This window comes from Physella acuta, unplaced genomic scaffold, assembly GCF_028476545.2.
Source record: "Physella acuta isolate Inbredline_101_S28 unplaced genomic scaffold, ASM2847654v3 ptg000928l, whole genome shotgun sequence".
NCBI lineage: Eukaryota > Metazoa > Mollusca > Gastropoda > Physidae > Physella > Physella acuta.
In genome coordinates, this window is record NW_026732445.1 from 35,084 (window position 1) to 58,479 (window position 23,396).

Here is a 23,396-nt window from a genome sequence, read left to right on the forward strand (position 1 = left end):
GCGGGCTGAGATCTGGTCTTGCTACTTAACCCTTTGAACCCTATGGCGTAAAACTTTTTGCCCACAGCAGTGGTGTTTCTTGACACTAATCTCTATACAGGTATCTTTCTACAGTTGATTGGGGTTAGTGACCGGTAGATGAATTAGCTAATCACGTTCACTTCTTTGGGCAGCAGGGTTGAAAGGGTTAATCTAAGGTTACAATAAAACTGTAGATCACAGGGTGTTGGTAGCTGTGTTATTTCTTTTGTTATCTGGTTTCAGAACTTCAAAATTCATGTTACGTTTTATTTATTTTAAATTGAGATTTTTGTCTTGTATCTTTGCCATTATGTTGCACAAAAGGAAACTCAGTGGTTTTTCAAAATTGATGAGTCAAAAATTAAATTTACTATTGTTAAAGCATTACAAATTGAATTGAAGTTATTTTTATCGTTTAAGTTAAGAATAGTCTGTTAATAAATTTGTTATTTTGAGCACTCCATAGGCACTGTCAGGTGACCATTAATATGCAGGTCATAGTATGGTAATTTAATTCAGTTCATATTATCTAAAGTATTGGGTTAGATGTGCTATCAATAAGTTTTTTAGCACTTAATTTCTAAAACAGTGCCTTGCTCATTAATTGCCATTTGCAAATATGCGCTAAAACACACTCCCTGGGATAGGGGTGGGAAGACGACTATTCTAACTTGAGATTACAGATTATTGACATTAAGATCAGTAATTGTTCTTTAAAAACTGACCAAGTTTTAGTGAATATACAGCAACATGTGCACTCCAAATTTATCTTGCTGCTGTGACCTAGATCTGTTTTGAGAACCTACCACATGTTGCCATCTCATGTTGACTTCATTAGCAACAAGTAATTAAGTCAGATGGTAAACAATAAGGGTAAATCCATATAGTGAGTTGGTAGATTTCTCCCTGTCTGGGCCTATATGTTACAGGAATATCTTATGAGATTGCTGCTTGCCAACTTTACATCAGGTCAAATTAGAAAAAAATGAGAACAATGTTAGGTATATATTGGTTTATTTGATATCCTAATACAATGACCCAAGTAAGAGGCCCCTGAAGGAATTTAAAATCTAATTCCTTACTACTAAATTTTTTAATGCTTGGTTCAGTTTTCAGCTAATTAGTGTTTCTGTTCAAAAGCTTGTACCAGGAGAAAAAAAAAGGGGGGGGGGGGGATAAATGGTAGTATGGGAACCCCTGTCATATGATGAGGACATGGTTGCAGACAAATCTGTTTAACAACATGACAAGCAAGCTATTCTGGTACAGGCTTGAAAACAATTTAGATAAGATCTATACTCAAGTCTAGTTTGTAAAATACAGCAACAATAAAAGAAATATTACAATCTTGAAAAAGTTTATATAAATAACTATAATACTAGAAAGTAAATAATAGCCTATGCTGCCTATACCCTTTAGATGTAAAGTATTTTGAAATTAAAAGTCAATTAAACAGCTCATTTACCCATCAAACTTGAGCATACACTGTAAATATTATTTAGACTTCAATTTTTTGCCAATTTCACACTTGTATTCTACTAAAAGCTGAATGCAACTCAAGAATTACCTCCAATTGTTGAGGGAGATATAAATAGCTGAAAACAAAACTTGCAAGCAGAGTAAGAAAAGTGGTGTTTTCATATGCTCATCTGTCTTAAGAGTGCTCACCACCATGATGGCAGCACCCTTGGAACAGAATCATGAAATACAATACAGATATCTGCTATGTAAACATCACTAACTCAAGATAAATAATCACAAGTAATAGAAATCTATAGAAACGGAATATCATTTTCATGGGATTAAAGTTTTTTTTAAATAAATCAACAATTTTACAGCCTCTAAACTGCACAGTGATAATATCCTATGGTCTTTTTAGTAATGTCTATCTACTTGAAGCATTGAAATGTGATATGGAAGAATAATATAAATTAGTTAACACAATGTTTGAAAAAAATCTATTTATAATCACTGTCTAATCCAGCGTTGAACAATCCGAGATAATAATGTCTTCATTCATGATATGATAAAGTGTGTATTAAAAGTTAAGCTTTTAAGATGCTTAGTCAGAATCTACTATAACTTTCAAGAAGTGTTCTGTTTTGCCTGTTACAATGTAGAAAAACAAGAATTTTCATTTATATTCTAAATACATTCTAAAAATCCAAAATAATGCACTCAATAGAATATTAACTCTAATAATCTGTTTTAAAACACATACAAAAAAATCTTGTAAGATGTTCTGTGGAAAACTTGATCAAAACTGAGTTGAGCCCATTTACAGTTCAGGAAAGAAAGTGTTCATTCATGTTAATGCATCAATAGATGTATCAAGAAGGTTATTTTAATAATTGTGTTTTTCACAATAATGAATCAAAGCAAAACAGATGGTTGCATATAATCAAAACAGGCACAAACATTCACCCTAATGAGAAATAATTTTCTGATTAGAAAACAAATATACATCAAACATTTCAACTATGTGGGACTGTTTGTTGCAGTACTCAAATTATATAATTATTTCTTTCATCCACATTCTTTGTTAAATAACACCGGTATTGTAACTGTATGCAGACAATGATTCTGAAATACTTTTTTTTTTACTTTAACCAAATAGTAACTTAAATTGTGCCTGATGGTGTAATCATGTACAGAGTTGATTGAAATGGACAACCCCAGCTTTTAATTTGCATGCCATTTTCAAAAATACACTAAAATTGTTCTAAGAATCAATCAGGTTGAAAATATTAAAAAATTACAGTACATAAAAACAATTTGGAATAACAAAAAAAAATTTTTAAAAAATCACAAAATTTTACAGTCCTTTAGTATTACAAAAACAGCAAGCATAAAATAAAAACCTGAAGCAAAAAATTAATGAAATAATATCCTTAGATTAATACCGATAAGCCATGGAAAAACAATCAATTGTTTGGTATTTATGGCACGTGTAGCTTCCTCTTTGTAATTAATGTGGAGTTTTCAAGATGATTTTTTTTAAAATGGTCTAATAGATACAAATTCACTTGTATAGTAGGCCACCCTCTTAGTAGTTTCTAGAAAGCTGAAAAAATATGCACTCCTACTTGTCAATAAATACTACAAATCTAAAAGGTAAAGTAAATGTCTGTTACTGGCATCCCATAGTTCAACAATCCAAACAAGGAATTAAAACACTACTCCAACTCAACGATGACATCTCCCTCATTGACTGTGTCTCCAGTCTTAAAATACACTTTCTTCACCTGAAAAACACAAAATAATTTTAGATAACTTTCACTATTAAAGTTTTGATATATGATCATTTTTAGGTCAGATTTAGATCTAAATATTTCAGTCAAGTGGGTGAGAATTACAGGATAAACGTTTCATAATTCCAAGAATGATAATGTAAAAGCATCTCTTGGAAAAAAGTGTTTATTAAATCATGTTTTTTACATGCTACAGAAAAAGAGGAATCTAGAGAAAAAAATCTAAGTTTAGCAGTTTAAAAATATTAGACCCTTGTAGCAGTATAATATATTAGATTATATATAGAAAAAGAGGAATCTAGAGAAAAAAAATTAAGTTTATCAGTTTAAAATATTAGACCCTTGTATGTAGCAGTATACTATATTAGTTCATGTTTTTGACTTGCCTTTCCAGCCTTAGCGCTGACCAAACTGTTTTGCATTTTCATGGCCTCAAGAACACAAACCTCCTGGTGCTCAGCAACCTTTAAAAAAAAAACTTTTTTATGCCAAGTTTTCTATTTAATAAAGCTCATTGATTGTACCAGACAAGAAATTTTTTATACACCTATACAAAGAGCTTTTTTATAAAGCGAATAGCTGATACAGAGTCTATTTGGTTAGTGGTACTAATACCCTTGGCCTTACACTTTGCCCTAATCCTTGCCCCATCTTTACCCCACCACAACAATAATAATGGCAAAGAAAAACTTAGAAATTTGAAATAGTCTTTTGCAGGGTTGTCTTTTAAGAGGAATAAAATAAAGGCTTACTTAATCTGAAGTTGAAATAGAGGGTGTTGATAGTTTACAGTAGTTTTGTGACTGCTTAGTCATTTGGTTGTAATGGTTGAATAGTTGAGCATACGACTGCTAACCCAAAAGTCTAGGGTTTATATGCCTCAGTTCACCCAGCTATGATGGGTACCTGACTTACATTGGGAAAGGTAAAGGTAGATGGGCATAGTGCTGACCCTGGGCATAGTGCTAACCCTGGGCATAGTGCTGACCCTGGGCATAGTGCTGACTATCACTTCATATACCAATGTCAAATAGTTGAACTCTACTTAGTCGCCCCATGAATCACCAGGTTTGATAGGATAACTTGAGAGTGAGTCCCACCTATTACTTAGTTAAAAACTAGCGGTTGAACTTACCGTATCTCCAGGTGCTGTGCTGACTGACCTCAGCATGCCAGGCATGGGTGCCATCACCAGAGTACTTGTGTCCACAACCTTCTTCTCCAGCATGTGCTCATTCAGCTGATAGGCCAAATCATCCAGCACAGTCACGGGGTACTGGGGAAACAATGGTCAATCAAGCATGTCAGTTACAACTAGGCCAAGTCATCCAGCACAGTCACTGGGTACTGGGGAAACAATGGTCAATCAAGCATGTCAGTTACAACTAGGCCAAGTCAGCCAACACAGTCACTGGGTACTGGGGAAACAATGGTCAATCAAGCATGTCAGTTACAACTAGGCCAAGTCATCCAGCACAGTCACTGGGTACTGGGGAAACAATGGTCAATCAAGCATGTCAGTTACAACTAGGCCAAGTCATCCAGCACAGTCACTGGGGTACTGGGGAAACAATGGTCAAGCATGTCAGTTACAACTAGGCCAAGTCATCCAGCACAGTCACGGGGTACTGGGGAAACAATGGTCAATCAAGCATGTCAGTTACAACTAGGCCAAGTCATCCAGCACAGTCACGGGGTACTGGGGAAACAATGGTCAATCAAGCATGTCAGTTACAACTAGGCCAAGTCATCCAGCACAGTCACTGGGTACTGGGGAAACAATGGTCAATCAAGCATGTCAGTTACAACTAGGCCAAGTCATCCAGCACAGTCACGGGGTACTGGGGAAACAATGGTCAAGCATGTCAGTTACAACTAGGCCAAGTCATCCAGCACAGTCACGGGGTACTGGGGAAACAATGGTCAATCAAGCATGTCAGTTACAACTAGGCCAAGTCATCCAGCACAGTCACGGGGTACTGGGGAAACAATGGTCAAGCATGTCAGTTACAATAACTAGCTGGAGAACTCTAGGCCAAGTCATCCAGCACATTCATATGATGTTTGCAAATTGTGGCAAGACAAATTCTCTCAGGATAAAAACTCCATATAATTATTCAACATTTTGAACAAATTGCAGTAGTAGGTTGGTGCATCGAGAGAGCCATGTCTGTAGTACCAGGTATGTATAAATAAATATTTGTAACCCATAGGTACACTATGAGATCTAAATCATTGGAAAGGGTTCTATTGGTTTTAAAAACTAAAGACTAATTGTTTTGACAAAGATATTTCTTGTATGTGACATTTCCTATGTTCTAACCATGTCTGGATTGCAGATACACGTTATTGACACAAAGACTTCATGCACTTAGAACTATGATTGTTGTGTTATTTGATACATTATGCAGTCAGCACTGTTGTAAGTGATATTGACATTTTTGTTTCAAAGTGAACCCTTACACCGTGGATTACACTTGCATTTCAATTATACAGTTTTAGCTGTTTAAGTTATTGGAACACAGTGAAACATTACCGTATATTGTCAAAACAATGGAAAATAACACTTTAAAACATAATTATTTTACTGTTAAGATGTATAAAAGAAATTTAGTATTGATAACCATAGAATCTTGAGTTCTTGAAAGCTCTATGGCAATTTTAAAAATCTGAGGTATATACTACTCGCTTTACATTTACCTGAGGTAATTTGTGATTTCGTCTATGAGATACGTTTCTATATACCATAGAAACAATGTTCATTAAACTGTCATAACTGAGTTTAAAACAACTAAAGGAAACTTACAACAGTGCCATGGAATCTCAGATCATATTTCCCACCTCCACGTCTTTGGTTGATCTGTGGGATAAAAAATGTTCAACCTGTATAAAAGGAAACTAAAAAGAAATAAAATTTCCTAGTGTTACAATTTAGGCACATGTCTGTTGTGGAAAGCATTAGTATTTGTCAACAGTAGTATCAAGCCAAGGAAATACTTGAGCAAAAATATTCCAGAACATTTCATGACAAAAAGAGCAAGAAAAAGCCCTGCTTAATTCAATATACAACAAAGAAAAGGCAGGTCATCTTAAACTAGGAGACTAGGTTGTTGCACTGATTGCCTCTAGGTTTCCAGCAAGAAATCACAGAGACTTGCAACTCAAAAAAAAGGCAAACCCATTTGAATATAAACTAAAATGTACAAAGATTTTTTAAAGCTACTTACTGTTTAGACCACAAGAACAAAATTTACCTGCAACAATCTCTGCTCTCCATTGAGTGTGATGTCCATTAGAGGGGAGGTAAATGAAAGATTGCCTTTCACTTCAAACACATCCCCAGCAATAACAACCTGACAAGTTAATACAACATTAATTAATGCAATTTCAAACAGAATCCTCATAGTTGACAGAATCATTTAAAGTAAGGTGTGGCAACAATTTAGTTATATCAAACCACCAAGTTTTAACTAAACTCCAGCTGTAAAGCAAATGTCTCACCTTGAATCCTTCTTGCTTCTTGGTTACCTGAGCTTGGATACGAACTTTGTTGATCAGGGTGTTGAGGGACCAGGTGTTCTTCTTGGATTCAGTCACAGGAATCCTAGAAACAATCACAGAATAAAATAAACTCATAACTATGTCTTTGAGTAGATTATTTAGCTATGTACACAAATCTCATTGGGTTAAAAATATTACAAACTCTTGCTCAACCAGGTAGAAACTTAAGTCATTTTGTAAAAATTTCAGATCAGCACCAAAAGAAAATTGTAATTATCCAAAAAATGTAAACATCCAAGTGAAGTTTAACAAGTAATCTTAAAATTAAAAATAGCTCTGATAGAGCACATGGCACAAGGGATAGGAATAGGAAAATGCTAAGATATATGCTCAGTATGACTTTCTAAACTGAACATACAAATCTCTATTAAAATTAAAAACATGAGGGATTATGTCAGCTGACCTTCTTTGGTTGATGAATGTTCTAGATCTTTGTTGGTCCTTGAGGTAGACAGCACAAGCCAAGGCTGTCAACTCCTGGCTTTCTCTCAAATTCAGCTGTTTGCCTGGAACCATACAAAACATTTATGAAGCTTCTAGTGTTATATGGAAGTTTGTGTACAACATAAAAACCTGGCCATCAGGTTTCTTTAGACCACTGGCATTGATTTTAGAGTACATGTGCATTTCATTTTGACTTAACTATTTTAGCTGATGAACAATACATTTTGTATCTTCAAACAATGGCATCTTTAATATTACTGCTTAACCATAAAAAGCATGGATTTTTATCAAATCTGGAATTCTGAGTCAATTTAACACCCATCAAAATAAAATGTAATAAACCGGCAAAAAATTATTGATCAATTTCTTTAAATTAAATTGAGGAAATGTATGAATTATTTTTAAAATTATTTTAGACAAATTTTGAGATTTATTTTCTCCTACAAATTTAAATAATAGTAATACAATTGAACCTCAAAATGTAATAGATAGATACATATATTTTGTGATTAGGGGTCATTCATTTATGACGTCCACACGGGGAGGTGTGTCGAAAATCCAAAAAAATTGTGGACGTCATAAACGGATGACCCCTTATGATGAAGGGTTTTCATTTATTATTAAAATCCTGAAAATATACCCTACATGCTTGAAAAAACCTTACCTTTAAAACCATCAGGGTACACCTCTGGCAAATAGTTTGTGCTTATATCCCCTTTAATAAATCTTTCCTCTGTTAGTATATCCCTGAGTAATGGTATATTGTGAGTAACACCTGATGAAAAAGGGAAAACATAGCATGAGACACTTTAAAAATACTAACTTGTAACAAATATTACTATGTGGAACTATTTTATATTTATTTGTTTTCATGAAACTAGTTTTTTTATCCTGGATCTTTTATTTTATAAAAATATTTTTAAAAGTGAGACCCAACCTTTTATAACATAAGAATCTAGTGCAACAACCATTGTATCTAAGGCGTGGCTCCTGTCCTTGCCATAGGTTACTAATTTACAGATCATTGGGTCATAGTAAATACTTATTTCACTGCCCTCCATAATGCCACTGTCACAGCGCGTCTGAATTAGAAACAAAACAATCCAAATTGTTGTATTAATATATAGATGTACTAGTCAATAATTTGTGTAGCATTGGAGTAGACAAAGAATCCCTTTTTAAGCCAGACAAACAAAACAAATAGTAAATGTATAATAGCTATTTGAGATTTTTTTTTAAAGTATTGATTTAGCTTAAAATAATACTCAAAAACAGTCAGTTACTAAAAATGTGTTCTAGAGTTGGTTACTTCCAAATTTGTTAATGAATTTGCTGTAATGATAAAATAGGTATATTGAATTTTCAAATATATTTAATAACCAAGTGCTTTATCAAGTGCATCCTTGATACATTAAAGTAAAAATTCGGCTTCAAATTTATTTCAAAACAACATTAGTAAAGAGCAGGCTTTTGGATATATTTAGTTTTATAAAATTACAGAAATGTTAGCATTTTTCCACCATTTTTTTTTTTAAACACATATTTGTTCAGATACTTACATTAGGAAGGTGTGTTGGCTCAACATAACGAGATAATCTTCCTATAGATGGCATTCCAAAGTTTTTGAACGGGTCCTAATTGATTTAAAAATGTGTATGTTAATTATTTTTGTGCATAAAAAATAGTTTGGTTTAAATATAACAAATTAGAATTTTTAAACATGCTTTCTGTAAAAAAAAAATTAAAAAAAATTAACTTATATTCACCTCAGCATAGACACGACACTCCAGGGCCCACCCATCTACAGGGATGTCAGCCTGTTGGTGCAACAGCTTGTGTCCGTGCGCCACCCTCAGCATCTGATGGACAATGTCTACGCCTGTGATCATTTCAGTGATTGGATGTTCCACTTGAAGGCGAGTGTTCATCTCCAGGAAGTAGAAGTTTTTATTTCTGTCCACTAGAAACTCAACTGTGCCTGATCAAAGTACACAAAAGGTGGTTATACATGAACACAACAAAACACACTAATTATAGTAATTTCATTTTACACAGTCGCTATAACAATTAAAAAATTGAAATAAAAGAATTTTGTTGAAAATTTAACCATCAGAACATACCAGCAGAATCATAGCCAACAGCCTTAGCTAGTCTACATGCCTGCTCTCCCATTGCTTTACGAGTTTCTGGGTCTAAAAATACACTGCAATGGAAAAAAAAGAAATTATATTATTTTGTCGCACAGACATATTTATCTTAAGGTCTACTCACACATGAAGTTGAAAGTGTTTAAAAATATCTACAAAAAACAATCACTTTGAAATATTCTCTTAACATAATTTCTATTCTTTGAATGTTTTAATAATATTGAGTGATCACTAAATTAATGTGAATAAAAGATGGGAAGTGAAGTGCTAGCAAGGTCATCACTTCTTGTCAAGTTAGTGGTAGAGGCCTTAGAGGTACAAACTAAATTACCAAAAATATTTTAGCTCTAAGTATTTTATAAAGGAAAGCACCTTAATGGTGAGTTTAAAAAAAATAATTTAGTAAATAAAGAAGCTAAGAGCTTTCTTTAACGTTGAGGAGAAAAAATTCTTTAGTAAGGAAAGAACCTGGGAGCCTCCTCTATAACTTTTTGGTTTCTTCTTTGAATGGAACATTCTCTCTCATTGAGCCACAAGCTGTTGCCATGTTTATCACACAGCACCTACAAGAAACGAAAATAATGCACATGAAAAAAATATTTCAAAACATGTACAAATACCTAATTAAATAATGAAAAATTCACTGTAAAAAGATTTTTAATTAAAACTTGCAATCAAAAGGTACAAACCTGTATTTCAATATGCCTAGGGTTTTCAATGAATTTCTCTATTAACATACGATCATCGCCAAAACTTGCTTTAGCCTCTTGTTGGGAAAGACGGAAGGCAATTCTGAAAAATAATAAAACATATAAAATGGAATAATCTCAAACTCAATTTTGTTAATGTGAATATCAATTATGGAAATATTTTTACTATTTGTAAAATGTGTATATCAATAAACTCTCAATTGAGAGCAATGTGAGAACATCCAATACTGACCTAGCTTCCTCATCATTATGTGCAATACGCATCCCCTTACCACCACCACCTGCTGAAGCTTTGATCATCACAGGGTAACCTGTAGACAGTTATAAAATGCCCCAAAATAACAGGCCTGAATATAAAGATATATAAAGATAAAGTATAAATGATTAAAAGATAATTATTAGCCAATTGTTATTAGCCAATTTTTATTTGTCAGTTGCCATTTTCTGTTCATTTATAAAAGTATTTTAATATCATAGTAAAATTATATTAATAATATAACATTAAATTAATATATAGCTTTATTTTCACAAAAAATCAAAAGTCCAGAAAATGTACCTATATTATTGGCCAGCTGGACACAGTGGTCAGCATCTTTAATGGCGCCATCATAGCCTGGGATCATGTTGACCCCAGCTTTGGCAGCTATCCTCTTGCTTTCAATCTTGTCTCCCATAGCGTGGATAGCTTCACTGTTGGGACCCACAAAAGATACACCAATTTCTTTCTGAAATAATAGATTTTAACAATTTACATTTAAATCCAATTTCAATTGAATCATTCACAGATCATAGCTGCTTCTTACATAGATTTAAAGCTTCAGAGTAAGACAAATAAATTTCACTCCAGTATAAAAAATCTACAAGTATTTGAGTGATAAATAAATTAAAACTTACTAATCGAGCTGCAAATACTGTATTTTCTGATAAAAAGCCGTATCCAGGATGTACCTAAAAAGTACATTTTTTAATGCTAGAAAAAGTTTAAACATGTTAGAATAATAAATATCTGAGTATCTGTTTTACTTTTTTATAACATTTTAAACAAAACAAAATAAAACATATACAGCTTGAGCCCCTGAGTCCTGAACAGCTTTCAAAATTTTGTCCATTCTGAGGTAGCTCTCACTAGTTGGTGCTGGCCCAATACACACAGATTCGTCAGCCATTCTCGTGTGAACCTGAAAGCATCAAATAGGTTCAACTGTATCTGCTGACAGGACAGATAACTCTGTGCTGAGTTGCACCAGAAATGTTATGTACTTACTGCAAGAGCATCTGCTGCACTATGTACAGCCACAGTTTTAATGCCAAGCCTTCTGCATGTGTTGATCACACGACAAGCTATTTCTCCTCTATTCGCTATCAGAATTTTGTCAAATTTCTGCAGGCAAAAAAAAAATAGATGCCATTTTCTGACTGTATAGTATCATATGAATGAAACAATGTAAAACTAACAAATAAGATTATGTGAAATTATTCATAATGGAACAATTTTTTGTAAGCATTTAAATAGCAGAACAACAGCTATGGTAGATTGCTTACAGCTTCATCTGTCTGGAATTTATCATTCCAGTACATTTCTCTGTCGTACAACTTCATGCTGGTGTAGATGGTTCTCTTGTATCCACTAACTGACAAGTGCAAGTTTTTCTGCTGTTATAAAAATAAACAATTCATGATTAATTTATTTTAAATATGAACCTGATATTATCAAATGTATGAATATAGACTCAATTTAAAGGTGAGTATTGTTATGAACGGTATCTTGGGTCTTGCAAGGGTTTGAGAGTATGTGTGTTGTGGAATGATTTATATTAATTTAATAAAACTAATAAAAGACTGACTGTGTGTTAGTACAGTCTTTGGCAATATTGTCATGTTGTGCTAGAGTGTGAATTATTAGTTCCGTTGTGTATGTTGTAGTCAAGTCTTTGTATACGTTGTTGTTGTGAAAGTTGTCATAGTGTAAGCTGTTGTCCATGTCTATCAAGCTAGTGCAATACAACAGGGATTGAAACTAGACTATCTTGTCGAGTCATTGTATCAAATCATCATTATTGATAAATCCATGCTATAAGGTAGATTGACCCCGGCCTAAACTCTGTTCATAACAGGTGCGTTATTTGTAGTTTACTAATTGATATTACTGTAAAATCTAACCCAAGCCAGAATCATAAAATGGTTTTGAAAAGATCTTGGACGTCATTATAAAGCATTAATCTAAAACAGGAAATGATAAGTAATTAGTAGTAACTAGATCTACAAGTAAGCTATTAAGTTATAAAGACTATTACAGTGGTGGGGTATTTTTCATACAAGTTTACAACAATTCTATAACTTATATAGTTACAAGGAAAACTGTTTTTTTTAAAAGGGGTTGATCTACCTTTACCTTACATCAACTTCTAGTTTTAACTAAACTGTTAGCTTGATTAAAAAATAGCTTTGTAATGTCGACACTAACTGAATAACCTTAAATTGGTTGACCCAGACTCTAGTGTCTAGACCTATGTATGACCATACTTTTATGACCTACAGTGTAGGCCTAGTGAACTAGTTAAGTTGTTAACTACTTAGTGTACTAGTTAGGCTATTACTTTTATTAATGAGGCCTTAAGTATTTTATTTAGGCCAAGGGGGCCTACTAAATTCCAGTGTCTGATATTGCCACAGTGATGGAATCTTCATTATCTTTATAGGGCTAGATTTCAATTTATAAATAAATCAATGACAAATAAAACCCCAAGGATAAGTAATAATAAGTAACATTCAATATCTACTCATTGACCCCATCTGACAGTGACCCCTTTGACCTGCAACAATTAATACAACAGCCACAACTAAAGAGCTCTGACTCTAGTCAAGTTCCTAGACTAGTCATCTAGAAATCTAAATCTAGTGACAGTCTAATAACTAGATCTAGATCTAGAATCTAGATCTAGTAGTGTAACTGTAAGTAATAAGTAAGTAGTAAGTAGTGTAGTGACAAAGTGAGCAACCCATTTTTTTTTACATAACATAGCCTTTTTTTGGGCTAGACTTGCTACTTGCTAGATTTCTAGATTCTAATTCTAATCTAGATCTAGAGAAAGTATCTAGATCTAGCTTAGCTACTAGTTTACCTACCTCCTTTTTTTTTAAAAAGAAAAACAGATTATTTAAAGATATCTACTGTAACTAGATCTAGATAGGCTAACTAGCCAGATTAGAATTAGATATTATAATGATAATTTGATAATACAAGTGCCAGATGAGGAAAAAAGGGAATACAGATCTGCTGTGCTGATTATTTGATGAAAATTGTTTTACATTAGATAGTCTAGTAGATCTAGATCTAGATCTAAATCTAGTTATTCCTTTCCTAGGTTCTAGAATCTAGTTTTACTTTTTAAAAAATAGGTTAGTGCGGTGGTTTGTTTTTTCGACCTGACCCCTGCGCACTACTAAAGACTTTAAGTTTTTAGTTAATACCAATGAGTATAAGCAAGCCTAACTGTAATAGAATCAGTGCAAAGCACACAATATGCATTTTTCAATAAAATCATAAATAAATGAACAACCTTAGAACATTGATACAACCCAAATAAAAATCTTCCCCTGAAGTTGTATCCGTAGAAATTGATGGGCGCAGCCATATTCTGTAACGTAACTTTCAAAACTCGGATACGTTGTACATTATACAGGACGAATGAAACAGAACAATGTTCTTGACCTAGATCTAGATCTAGATTCTATTTTCCTCCGTTCACGAATAACAGCGAAGTGTTTATTTTGGTTTATTAACATCTTCACGCTTTGTTCATGAATTGTGTTTTCAGTTAAGATAGGCCAGAAAAGAATAATTACGACAGCTCTCTAAAAATAAACAAATTTTATTTGAGTGCAGTGAATAAGAATACGTAATAGCTTTTAAACACTCTACTTACTATGTTTATAAAAATATATTCAATATAGGCCTCCCCCGAAGGTCTTCATTATACTATTGCTTAATTAGCCTATAACACCGGTAGGCTTACATAAATTTAGCTCCTTTGAAGCAACGTCAAATAGGTAATCTTCTAACCTATTTACAGAACAGGGGGTGTAACCTAACTTTGTCTATATTTTTCAATACTAAGAATAAATGGGCTATATCCAAACAAATTATTGTAATCTAGGCCTTTATTGAACAAATGTAACATTATAGGTTAGTGTCAGACCAGGTCACAAAAATTATGTCGGCATTTAAAATACATTATTTACGTCCCATGAGTTAAAACAACTTTTTAATATTTGGCACGGTATGGATTATATTTAAATAGTAGGCCTATACTGCTACGCATGGCCAGTAGACACACACACAGGGGCGGGTTTTTAATAAACATCGTGGGGTGTGTGGTACTGTCGGGGAACTCATATTTAAATGGCAACACATTCTTAATAGTCCTGGAAATTTAAAAAAAACACAGACACACCAAACAGATTTAAGCCATAGGTGACTTTGCGCAAGATAAATCCGTCCCTCTGTCGTCCACTGTCATCGAGTAAACTCATTACGCTAAATGTATTTCTCAATGGTACTTGCAAAAGCTGAGAAAAATTATGGATAGGTTGCTTTCACTATTTCGGGTACAATCACCAACCATAATGACATACATGGCACCTATGGAGGACCCCACTCCCCCAAGCTCGTCTATCGCTCCCATTCCCCCCCCTCCCACGAATCTAGTCTATCGCCCATCCCCATCCCCCACCCCACCCCCCCCCCCCAACGATTTTTTTTAATTTATATAAAAATATTTACTTTAATCCAGTGGCGTAGCGAGGTTGGGTGTCACCCGGTGCGGCACCTAATGGTGTCACCCCCCCCCAGAGGCATAGAGACCCTTCCCAGGGACAAACTTTCAAATTTTCGATTTGCACCCCCCCCCCTCAAGTTTTCGATTTGCACCACCCCCCTCAAACTTTCGATTTGCACCCCCCTCGAGTTTTTCTCTATATATTTTGCTATTTTTTGCCTTAGTGTCACCCCCCTAAATGGTGTCACCCGGTGCGGTCCAGGGTGCGTCCATTGTCTTCAAACATCGCCACCTATGCATACAGTGTTTCTTCTAGACTTTTTTCTCCAGGGGGGGGGGGCACTTGATATTTTCGGGGAAGGGAGGGGGGGGGGGCGGAAACATTTTTCGGGGGGCGGACATTGGTTAAAGTATGTTTTCTATATAAATTCCATCTCGTTCGGTGGGGGGGGGGCGGTAGAAATGCCTTGAAGAAATTCTGTATGCCTATTTGGTCCTAGTATAAACTTGGACTTAAAGTTAACCTAATAAAACGACTTAGTACGAGTATGAAAGACAGACTTGCAAGTCAACATGTGACCTAAAATACACACGAGGTTAAAGGTTAAAAGCCACTAGAAGGAAAATTAAATATCTCAAAATATAGAGAGAATCTATATATTCAAATCGTCTATCCACCCCCCCCCCCCCCACCCCCATTAAAAAGCAGATAAACGCTGGCTAGATCTTCAGCTTTAATGGAATTGTAATAATGGAAGTGTAATAAATAAAACATTTTTCTACGTTAATTATGTTACTGGCATTAGCACTGAAATGTAATGCAATTTGATATCAACATTGATGGATTTTGGTGTCTTTTGAAATTCATATCCGGACTTACAGGTTGAGCTTAAAAAATGGTCTTATCGTTTCGATGTCTATGAGTTTGTTTCACTAAAATAGAAATTTTAGTTTTCATATTGATCAGATAATTTGTGAATATTTGTTAGATACGCATGTAGGCAGAGGTGTAGCGGGGGGGGCGGGCGGGGGTCACACCATTTAGGGGGGTGACACCAAGGCAAACAATAGTAAAATATATAGAGAAAAATGATAATTCCACTGAATTAAGTGATTAATTCGAGTGTGAAATAGTCTTTTAAGAGGTGCAAATGGAAAGTTTGAGGGAGGGGGGGGGGGTTGCAAATCGAAAATTGAAAGTTTGTCCACGGGAGGGGTCGCTACGCCTCTGGAGGGGTGACACCATTAAGTGCCACACCCGACCTCGCTACGCCACTGCGTATAGGCCTAAGTTTTCAATCAATTTATTAAAATACTTTACTTTCCTCTTGAGCCCGAAACAGATAAACAACGAACGAATTTTAAATAACACCCCTGCGTTTTGGCCTTAACAAGAAAACGAAAAAAAAAAAAATTCTCCTGTCATCTGAATCTACTAACTAAACCAAAACTAATAAAAACGGTACAAGGGGCGGTAACTACAGTCAAAGAACTACAGTGAGTTCTCTAGCCTGCTGGGTCCCTCCTGTCACGCATGAAAGAGCTCTATAAAAAGCATTCATTGTTGAAAATACAGTAAGGTTGACTGCCTCTTCTTAAAAAAAAAAAAAAAAAAAAAAAAAACCTGTGGCATTTTTTTTTCAGTCTAAAGATATGTAAATAGAAGTTTTTGGGGCAAATCCGCGCGACTTGAAAAGTGAGTGTTCTTACAAGTTTCTTGAGTTAAATTGAAAAGAGCAACTGACATACAACTGAAATACTTGAAATAGCTGAGATTTAGTTGAAAGCGTATAATTCCATGTCAGAAATAATATTTGAGCTTAGACGATTATGATTGTTTTCGCCACCTAAAATTTTCTACGTTAAATTCCCTTTCAAACCTGATAGTCTATGGGGCACCTGTTTCTGTGACCTCGGTAATAGATAGTGTGGTCAACACTATGGCCAGCCGCCTTTACTTCCCCTAACGTAAATAAGGTACCCATTTGGGGTCAGTGTTTCTTCTAGTAGACTTTTCTCCGGGGGGGGGGGGGCACTTGAAACTTTCGGGGGGGGGGTGGACACTGTTAAAAGTATATATTTTCTATATAAACTATATAAATTTCATTTCGTTCGGGGGGGGGGGGGGGCGGTAGAATTTTTTTCTCCCGAAGAGATGCATGGAAGAAACTCTGATTAAGGTTAGGTGGATTTAGAGATGTTCTATTGAATTGAACACGGATTTGTACTCGAGACTTTCGGATTAGCAATATCATTAAAAAAAATAGTTAGCTTGCATATCAACTATGACCAACGTGCAGTTTCTACAAAGAAAATCTGTCAATTAATCTGTTTAACAAAATGTCATTGATCGTAAAGCCTCTCCACCCCTCCCCCCGATTAACGCGAACATATTTTGTACTGCATAAAATTAGTCATATGCACTAGGAATATAACATAACACCACCCCTCCCAAAATGGACTTGTCCAGCATAATAGACTGGTCCAGTTGCAGATAAGAACCCGTCTCATCATTTCAAAGCTAACCGTTGGTCACTAAAGGTTAGAGGCTACAGGTCAAGCTAAGGGAAATAACTGCCACTAGAATCTCACAAGGAATAGTGTCATTTATCCTATCAAAGCTTACCTCTTGTCATTAAAGGTCAAAGGTTACATGTATCACATTTGCCCTAACAAAACTTTCCCATCTTTAAACTTGATCTATATTTTCTAGTAGACATTAAAAGGCGAAGACAGCTTTTTTTTTAAATTTTTTTTATTAAGAAGTGTAGCAAATCTAGATACATTTTTAAACTGATACTTTCTCCCCCCCCCCCCCCCCCCCCCTTCCATTATATTACACTGCCTGTTTTTCAACCAAAATATTAACGGAACAGAAAGCAAGCAGAAACCACGAGCTATAATCATAATGGCTATTCTAATACAAAATATTGATTCACGAATTCAAGAAAATGAGAAAATCAATGCACATTGAAAATTAGCATTTTCTTGGAAGCTCTGACGTTGGTTAATTAAAATAAATAGACTACTTACTCTGAGTCAAGCCTGTTGTTTATACGAAACAATATTTCACCAGCATAATATTAGTAAAGCAATATCCATTCAGGTACACATGCACAAGTAAACGAACAGTACAGAAGCCGGTTTACACCCCCGCTGTACCCCTTCACCTGTGTGTACCTAGTCGTCTGCAGACATTGCCCTGTTAATCTCACCCCATACCGGCTGGTGACCCGCGCCTCTCCCCTCCCGCCCCCGGCTCGCGTCGCCAAAGCCCCCGCTTGCGCCGTGTCCAGTAGGCCGGTTCGTCCCGTTTCAGTCGCCAGTTGGTTGATAAAATACCGGGTACACGACTGTAGTAAATGGACAACTGCTTTACTTCCGGTAAATTTTGTAAACAATACAACCAATGGCGGATCTGGGGGAGAGGCATAAATAATTTTAAAAAGGCATATCAAGTGTTAATAGTTTGCATATTTGTATAGGTTTTTGTCAAATATGTGTTGATCTCAATATCTGTATCTTATGTGCACAGTTTTAAAAAATGGGCGACTCTCGGTAGTGACACGGTCGCCTGTCCCTCTTCTCATATATATATATATATATATATATATATATATATATATATATATATATATATATATATATATATATATATATATATATATACCCCAACACCTCAAAAACACCATCCAAGGCTTAATCCGTGATGTGTCTAGGCGGGTTTCCAAGGCTGAACATGATGTACCCCAATAGTTGGGTGGATGTTTTGTGTATTTGCGTGTGTGTCTGTTTGTGTCTGTGTGCGTGTGTATTTGTGTGTGTGTGTGTGTGTGTGTGTGCTGTAAAATGTAGAGCATAGTTTTTCTGGTCATTGGAAGGTCAAGGGCACTAGATACTGGTACAACAGCACTGGTGTGTCTAGTTTTGTCTGGAAGATTATGATTTTGATTTATTGTATCGCTTGCTTTGATGGTGTGTATAGCTTTTGGTTGTCTTCCTTAGCAATCTTTATTGGGTTTTTTTGTGTGGTATGTATCCCCTCTGTGTGTCAATATTGTGTATAGTTGTAGTTGTGGTATATATCCTTTTTTGTGTCGTTGTTGTTGTGATATGTATCCTTTCTGTGTGTCGTTGTTGTTGTTATGGTATGTAACCTTTCTATGTGTAGTTGTTGTTGTAGTATATATCCTTTCTGTATGTCGTTGTTGTTGTGATACGTATCCTTTCTGTGTGTCGTTGTTGTTGTAGTATATATCCTTTCTGTATGTCATTGTTTTTGTGGTATGTATCCGTTATGTGTGTCGTTGTTTGCAACTTTTGTGTTTAGTGTCTATACACAGCAGCCTCTCTTGCTTTGTATTCTAAGTTGGAAGCCCATACTAAGACAACACGAACGAAAGACAAAGGAAGTATAATTAAAGAGCAGACGCTGTTTTTTTTTATGGCAAACAATACATTTCTATAAGGTGGGAATACTTATTTCTGTGCTTTTTAACCAAAAGTTTTCATTTCGATAACACAGTTTCTAGTGTCCACAAGAATTTAGAAAAATAAAAATGATTTTTTTAGCTTTATGAGGTAATTCATGTTTACCGTAGGATAAGAACCTCACATAATTTGGATTTTGGATTGTGTTAGAGATCTAGTGTCTTTACATAAATGCACAGGGGACGTAATTTACAGCGTCAGTTTGCCTTGCCATGTTCGCAGTGGCGGATTAAGGGGGGTGCTGAGGGGGCTGCAGCCAGGGGCCCCCGATTTTTAGGGGCCCCCAAATTTCCTTTTTCATTCATAGTAAATTTCCCTTTAAAGTGAAATGTTTGGGTTTTTTTTGGGGTTTTTTTTACTATAAAAACCAATGTTTTAATATTTTAATGACAAGTTTATTTCAAATTTTGATCAAAATATCAAACTCGAGCACACACTTTAGTATAAATACTATCCCGGACAGCGTTTGCTTATAACAATAAATTGGGTTGATTTTAGAGTTAAAAACACAAACAGAGGTAAAATTCTGACACATAAATGACATGAATATCGTGTGGAAACTCTATGATTTAAACTTTAAAAAACATTTAGAGGCCTTTACTTTTAGTGAACGTAAATATCGGGTTTACAGGCCAGGGATGCCGTTTTTTAAATGGACGCCTGTGGAAATTCAACTTTTATGTGGGCCTCATAAATGGATGACACCTAAGAGGATGAATGTGTGGGTTTTTTTTTACGCTTATGCCGTGCTCACTGTTTTTAGTTGGGCCTAGTTTAACCTTTGTATATGATTAATAATTTCCTACATAGAGTGGTTTGAAATTCCTTTTTTTTGCGTCTGCAAGCAAACAAGTGCCAACAGTCTTTATCGTCAGCTCTATAACGACATTATAATATTCTCATGGATATTTATATTTGTTCAATGTTAGTCTGCATTTCCAGCTTTCTCATGCCCAATATAAAAACTTGAATTACAGTTCAATGACTAACGTGACACGGATATACAGGCTCAAGAGTTTTACTCCCAATAGCCAGGCAGGCCTCCAACTACATGGCAAACTGTGGACTAAAACAATCTCACGATGATGTTGGTTTGAAACACTACATGTTGGTCGCTTATCCATCCGTAGGCTCTGACCAGGCTTTACTTCCCCCACCACCAGCCGCGGAACATCGTCCAACCGCCAGGTACCCGGCTAGGTCGATGGTCAGAGGTTGGAAACTTCTACAGGCCTAAAGTAAACAGTCATATATTTAGTACTACTGACGTAGCAGATGGATCTCGCCTGTGTTTTGTTAGTGTGTGAATCGTGGGGTGGGGGGCAACATATAATCATGCTAAAAATGAGTACATATTGGTTAGATGTTAGGGGATCGGCGTGGTCGAGTCGGTAAAGCTTGGGGTTACTTAACCGAAATGTCTCGAGTTCGAATCCTCGGGCAGATGAGGCTCGTTAGCTTGGGATAGACACTCTTCTAGAAGAGACAACTCCATAATTAAACAAGTGCAACCTTGAAGTTTGTTCTTGGTTGTACAAAGGCTATGGAAGCAAATCCAATAAGAAAAGCAGGCTGAAATCGGAGTCAATGGCCTCCAGAGTTTCTTCCAGGCATCTCTTCGGGGGGGGGGGGGCAAAGCCCCCCCCCCCCCCCCCCCCCCCCGAAAAATTTTACCGCCCCCCCGAACGAAATGAAATTTATATAATTTATATAGAAAATATATACTTTTAACAGAATTTCAAGTGCCCCCCCCCCCCCCGGAGAAAAAAGTCTGGAAGAAACACTGATGGCCTCAATGGCGCATAACCAGTTGACACGTATCCTTAATTGTGATGGAGGCGTGGTCGAGTCGGCAAAAAGCTCATGGTTGATAAATTCGAAAAAAAAGTCTCGAGTTTAAACCCTCTGGAATATAAGGCTCGATCCCTTCCAACACTAAAAATTAAGAACGAAGAAGAAGAAGTTCTTTGTTGGAAAGGCTATGGAAACAAATTAAAAAAAGAAAAGTAGGCTGAAATCGGAGTCAATGGTCTCAATGGCGCCTAACCAGTTGACACGTATACTTAATTGTGTTGGAGGGGATCCCTTTCAACACTATAATTAAGAACGAAGAAGAAGAGAAGAAGGTTAGATGCTTATATCCAATTTACCGCTCCTTGAACACAATTCACAGCTTTTTAAAATTATATATCTATATATCTATAATATATATATATATATATATATATATATATATATATATATATATATATATATATATATATATATATATATATATATATATATATATATATATATATATATATATATATATATCAGGGGCCCCCAAAAAGTTTCAGCCCGGGGCCCCGCCCAAGCTTAATCCGCCCCTGCATGTTCGCATCAGTAGTACATCATCGGCTTGTGAGGACTGAAACAAATTTACAACAGTAATGCTTCTTTCTGACAGGTACTTTCGTTCATTTCAGATGGTTTACTTAGACAGAATATTTAATATAGATACGTCTAACTTCAATTTTATTAAACCCACAAAAGCGAGAGAGTATTTTTTTTTCTCCCTCTGCTCTTCTCTTTTTCCGCCTCAGACATGTAATTTACAGCGTCAGTTGTGTGTTCGCTTTAGTACAGAGGCGTAGCGAGGGGGGGGGGGGCGGTGGGGACATATGTCCCCGGGCGCCGACCTTAGGGGGGCGCCAAATTGAAAGTTTGAGAGGGGGGGGGTGCAAATGAAAAGTTCGAGGGGGGTGCAAATCGAAAGTTTGATGGGGGTGCAAATGAAAAGTTCGAGGGGGGGTGCAAATCGAAAGTTTGAGGGGGGGTGCAAATGAAAAGTTCGAGGGGGGGTGCAAATCGAAAGTTTGAGGGGGGGGGGGTGCAAATGAAAAGTTCGAGGGGGGGTGCAAATCGAAAATTTGCTCCCGAGGGGGGCGCCAAATTGAAAGTATGTCCCCGGGCGCCGGGAAGGGTCGCTACGCCTCTGCTTTAGTATTACAGTTTTCATCATCGGCTTGAGAGGACTGATACAGATTTACAATAGTAATATTTCTTTCTGACTTGTAGCCTACTTTCATTCATTTAAGATGGTTTACTTATACATAGATTCCATATCTAATACATTAGCAGCAAACGGCATTACAACTAACAGCATGCATACATACTTCACTTATTTAAAAAATATTAAGTGTTTAATTCAACTAGCAGTTTTTTTATTATAACTAGAGTAGAATAATTATTCTAAATACTAGAACTATAATAAATAAATTAGCTTTCTGTTATGCTCTTTTTTAAATTTAATTCTTGGTAAAAATAATACAAAGTTATCTAGTGGTCTTCTAAATTAAAACTTTTCTGTGTGTTTATTTCATTAATTTTGGGAACCAAAATGTTGATTGTTTCCCTTGTTTGTTTTTAAAAATCGGTCTAAATTAACACAAAACAAACTTCAATGTTTAACTATTCGAAAAATTTGTTAATAGTGCAATTTGCCTACATTAATAAACAATAATAAACATTATACTATTGATTACAAATCAATTACGTTTTATGTATGTATTCCAATTTACACATAATTACTAAGTTATTTAACAAACAAAGAATATGAGTTCAGACTTTTTTAAACTTATAAAACTAAATAAATCCACGTTACGGCTTTGAAAATTTTCTTTTTATTATTAAGTGTATGTTTGTTTAGTTTACAACAAGCTTTTTATAAACATTTCAAAACTTATTTATAATGTTTAATTGTTTTCTGTAATAATAGTCAGAACTTGTTTTTAACCAATTGTATTTTAAGAAGTTTAGTTTCATTGTTTCAATAACCTCCATGGTTTTGTGACAATCGACTATTGATAGTATTATTGTCTTTTGTGACTAAGTCTCCGTGTGACTAAGTCTCAGTTGTTTAATGTGACTAAGTCTCAGTATGACTAAGTTTCAGTTGTCTATTGTGACTAAGTCTCGGTTGTCTGAATAAGTCTCACTCGTCTAATGTGA

The 23,396-nt window shown here is 35.4% G+C and overlaps 1 protein-coding gene across 4 annotated transcripts; it reads right to left on the reverse strand.

The window, feature by feature from the left end:
- Positions 1-1,028: 1,028 nt before the first annotated feature.
- LOC131953518 (propionyl-CoA carboxylase alpha chain, mitochondrial) lies at positions 1,029-18,076 on the reverse strand. Of its 4 annotated transcripts, none has more exons than XM_059316722.1 (21): positions 17,946-18,076; positions 11,677-11,787; positions 11,399-11,515; positions 11,199-11,312; positions 11,029-11,082; positions 10,691-10,859; positions 10,367-10,445; positions 10,114-10,216; positions 9,893-9,987; positions 9,398-9,480; positions 9,044-9,255; positions 8,837-8,911; positions 8,215-8,359; positions 7,942-8,052; positions 7,237-7,339; positions 6,774-6,876; positions 6,527-6,625; positions 6,079-6,132; positions 4,408-4,548; positions 3,659-3,736; positions 1,029-3,266 (listed from the first exon to the last, which is right to left on the reverse strand). In XM_059316722.1, the coding sequence occupies exons 2-21, from the start codon at positions 11,731-11,733 to the stop codon at positions 3,198-3,200; spliced, it is 2,061 nt and encodes a 686-aa protein (XP_059172705.1). In that variant the 5' UTR covers positions 11,734-11,787; positions 17,946-18,076; the 3' UTR covers positions 1,029-3,197. The 4 variants fall into 4 exon arrangements, with proteins under 4 accessions (XP_059172705.1, XP_059172704.1, XP_059172707.1 ...); XM_059316721.1 differs by lacking the exon at positions 17,946-18,076 and adding an exon at positions 13,695-13,852; XM_059316724.1 differs by lacking the exons at positions 1,029-3,266; positions 3,659-3,736; positions 4,408-4,548; positions 17,946-18,076 and adding exons at positions 4,902-5,042; positions 13,695-13,852.
- Between the last annotated feature and the right edge of the window lie 5,320 nt (positions 18,077-23,396).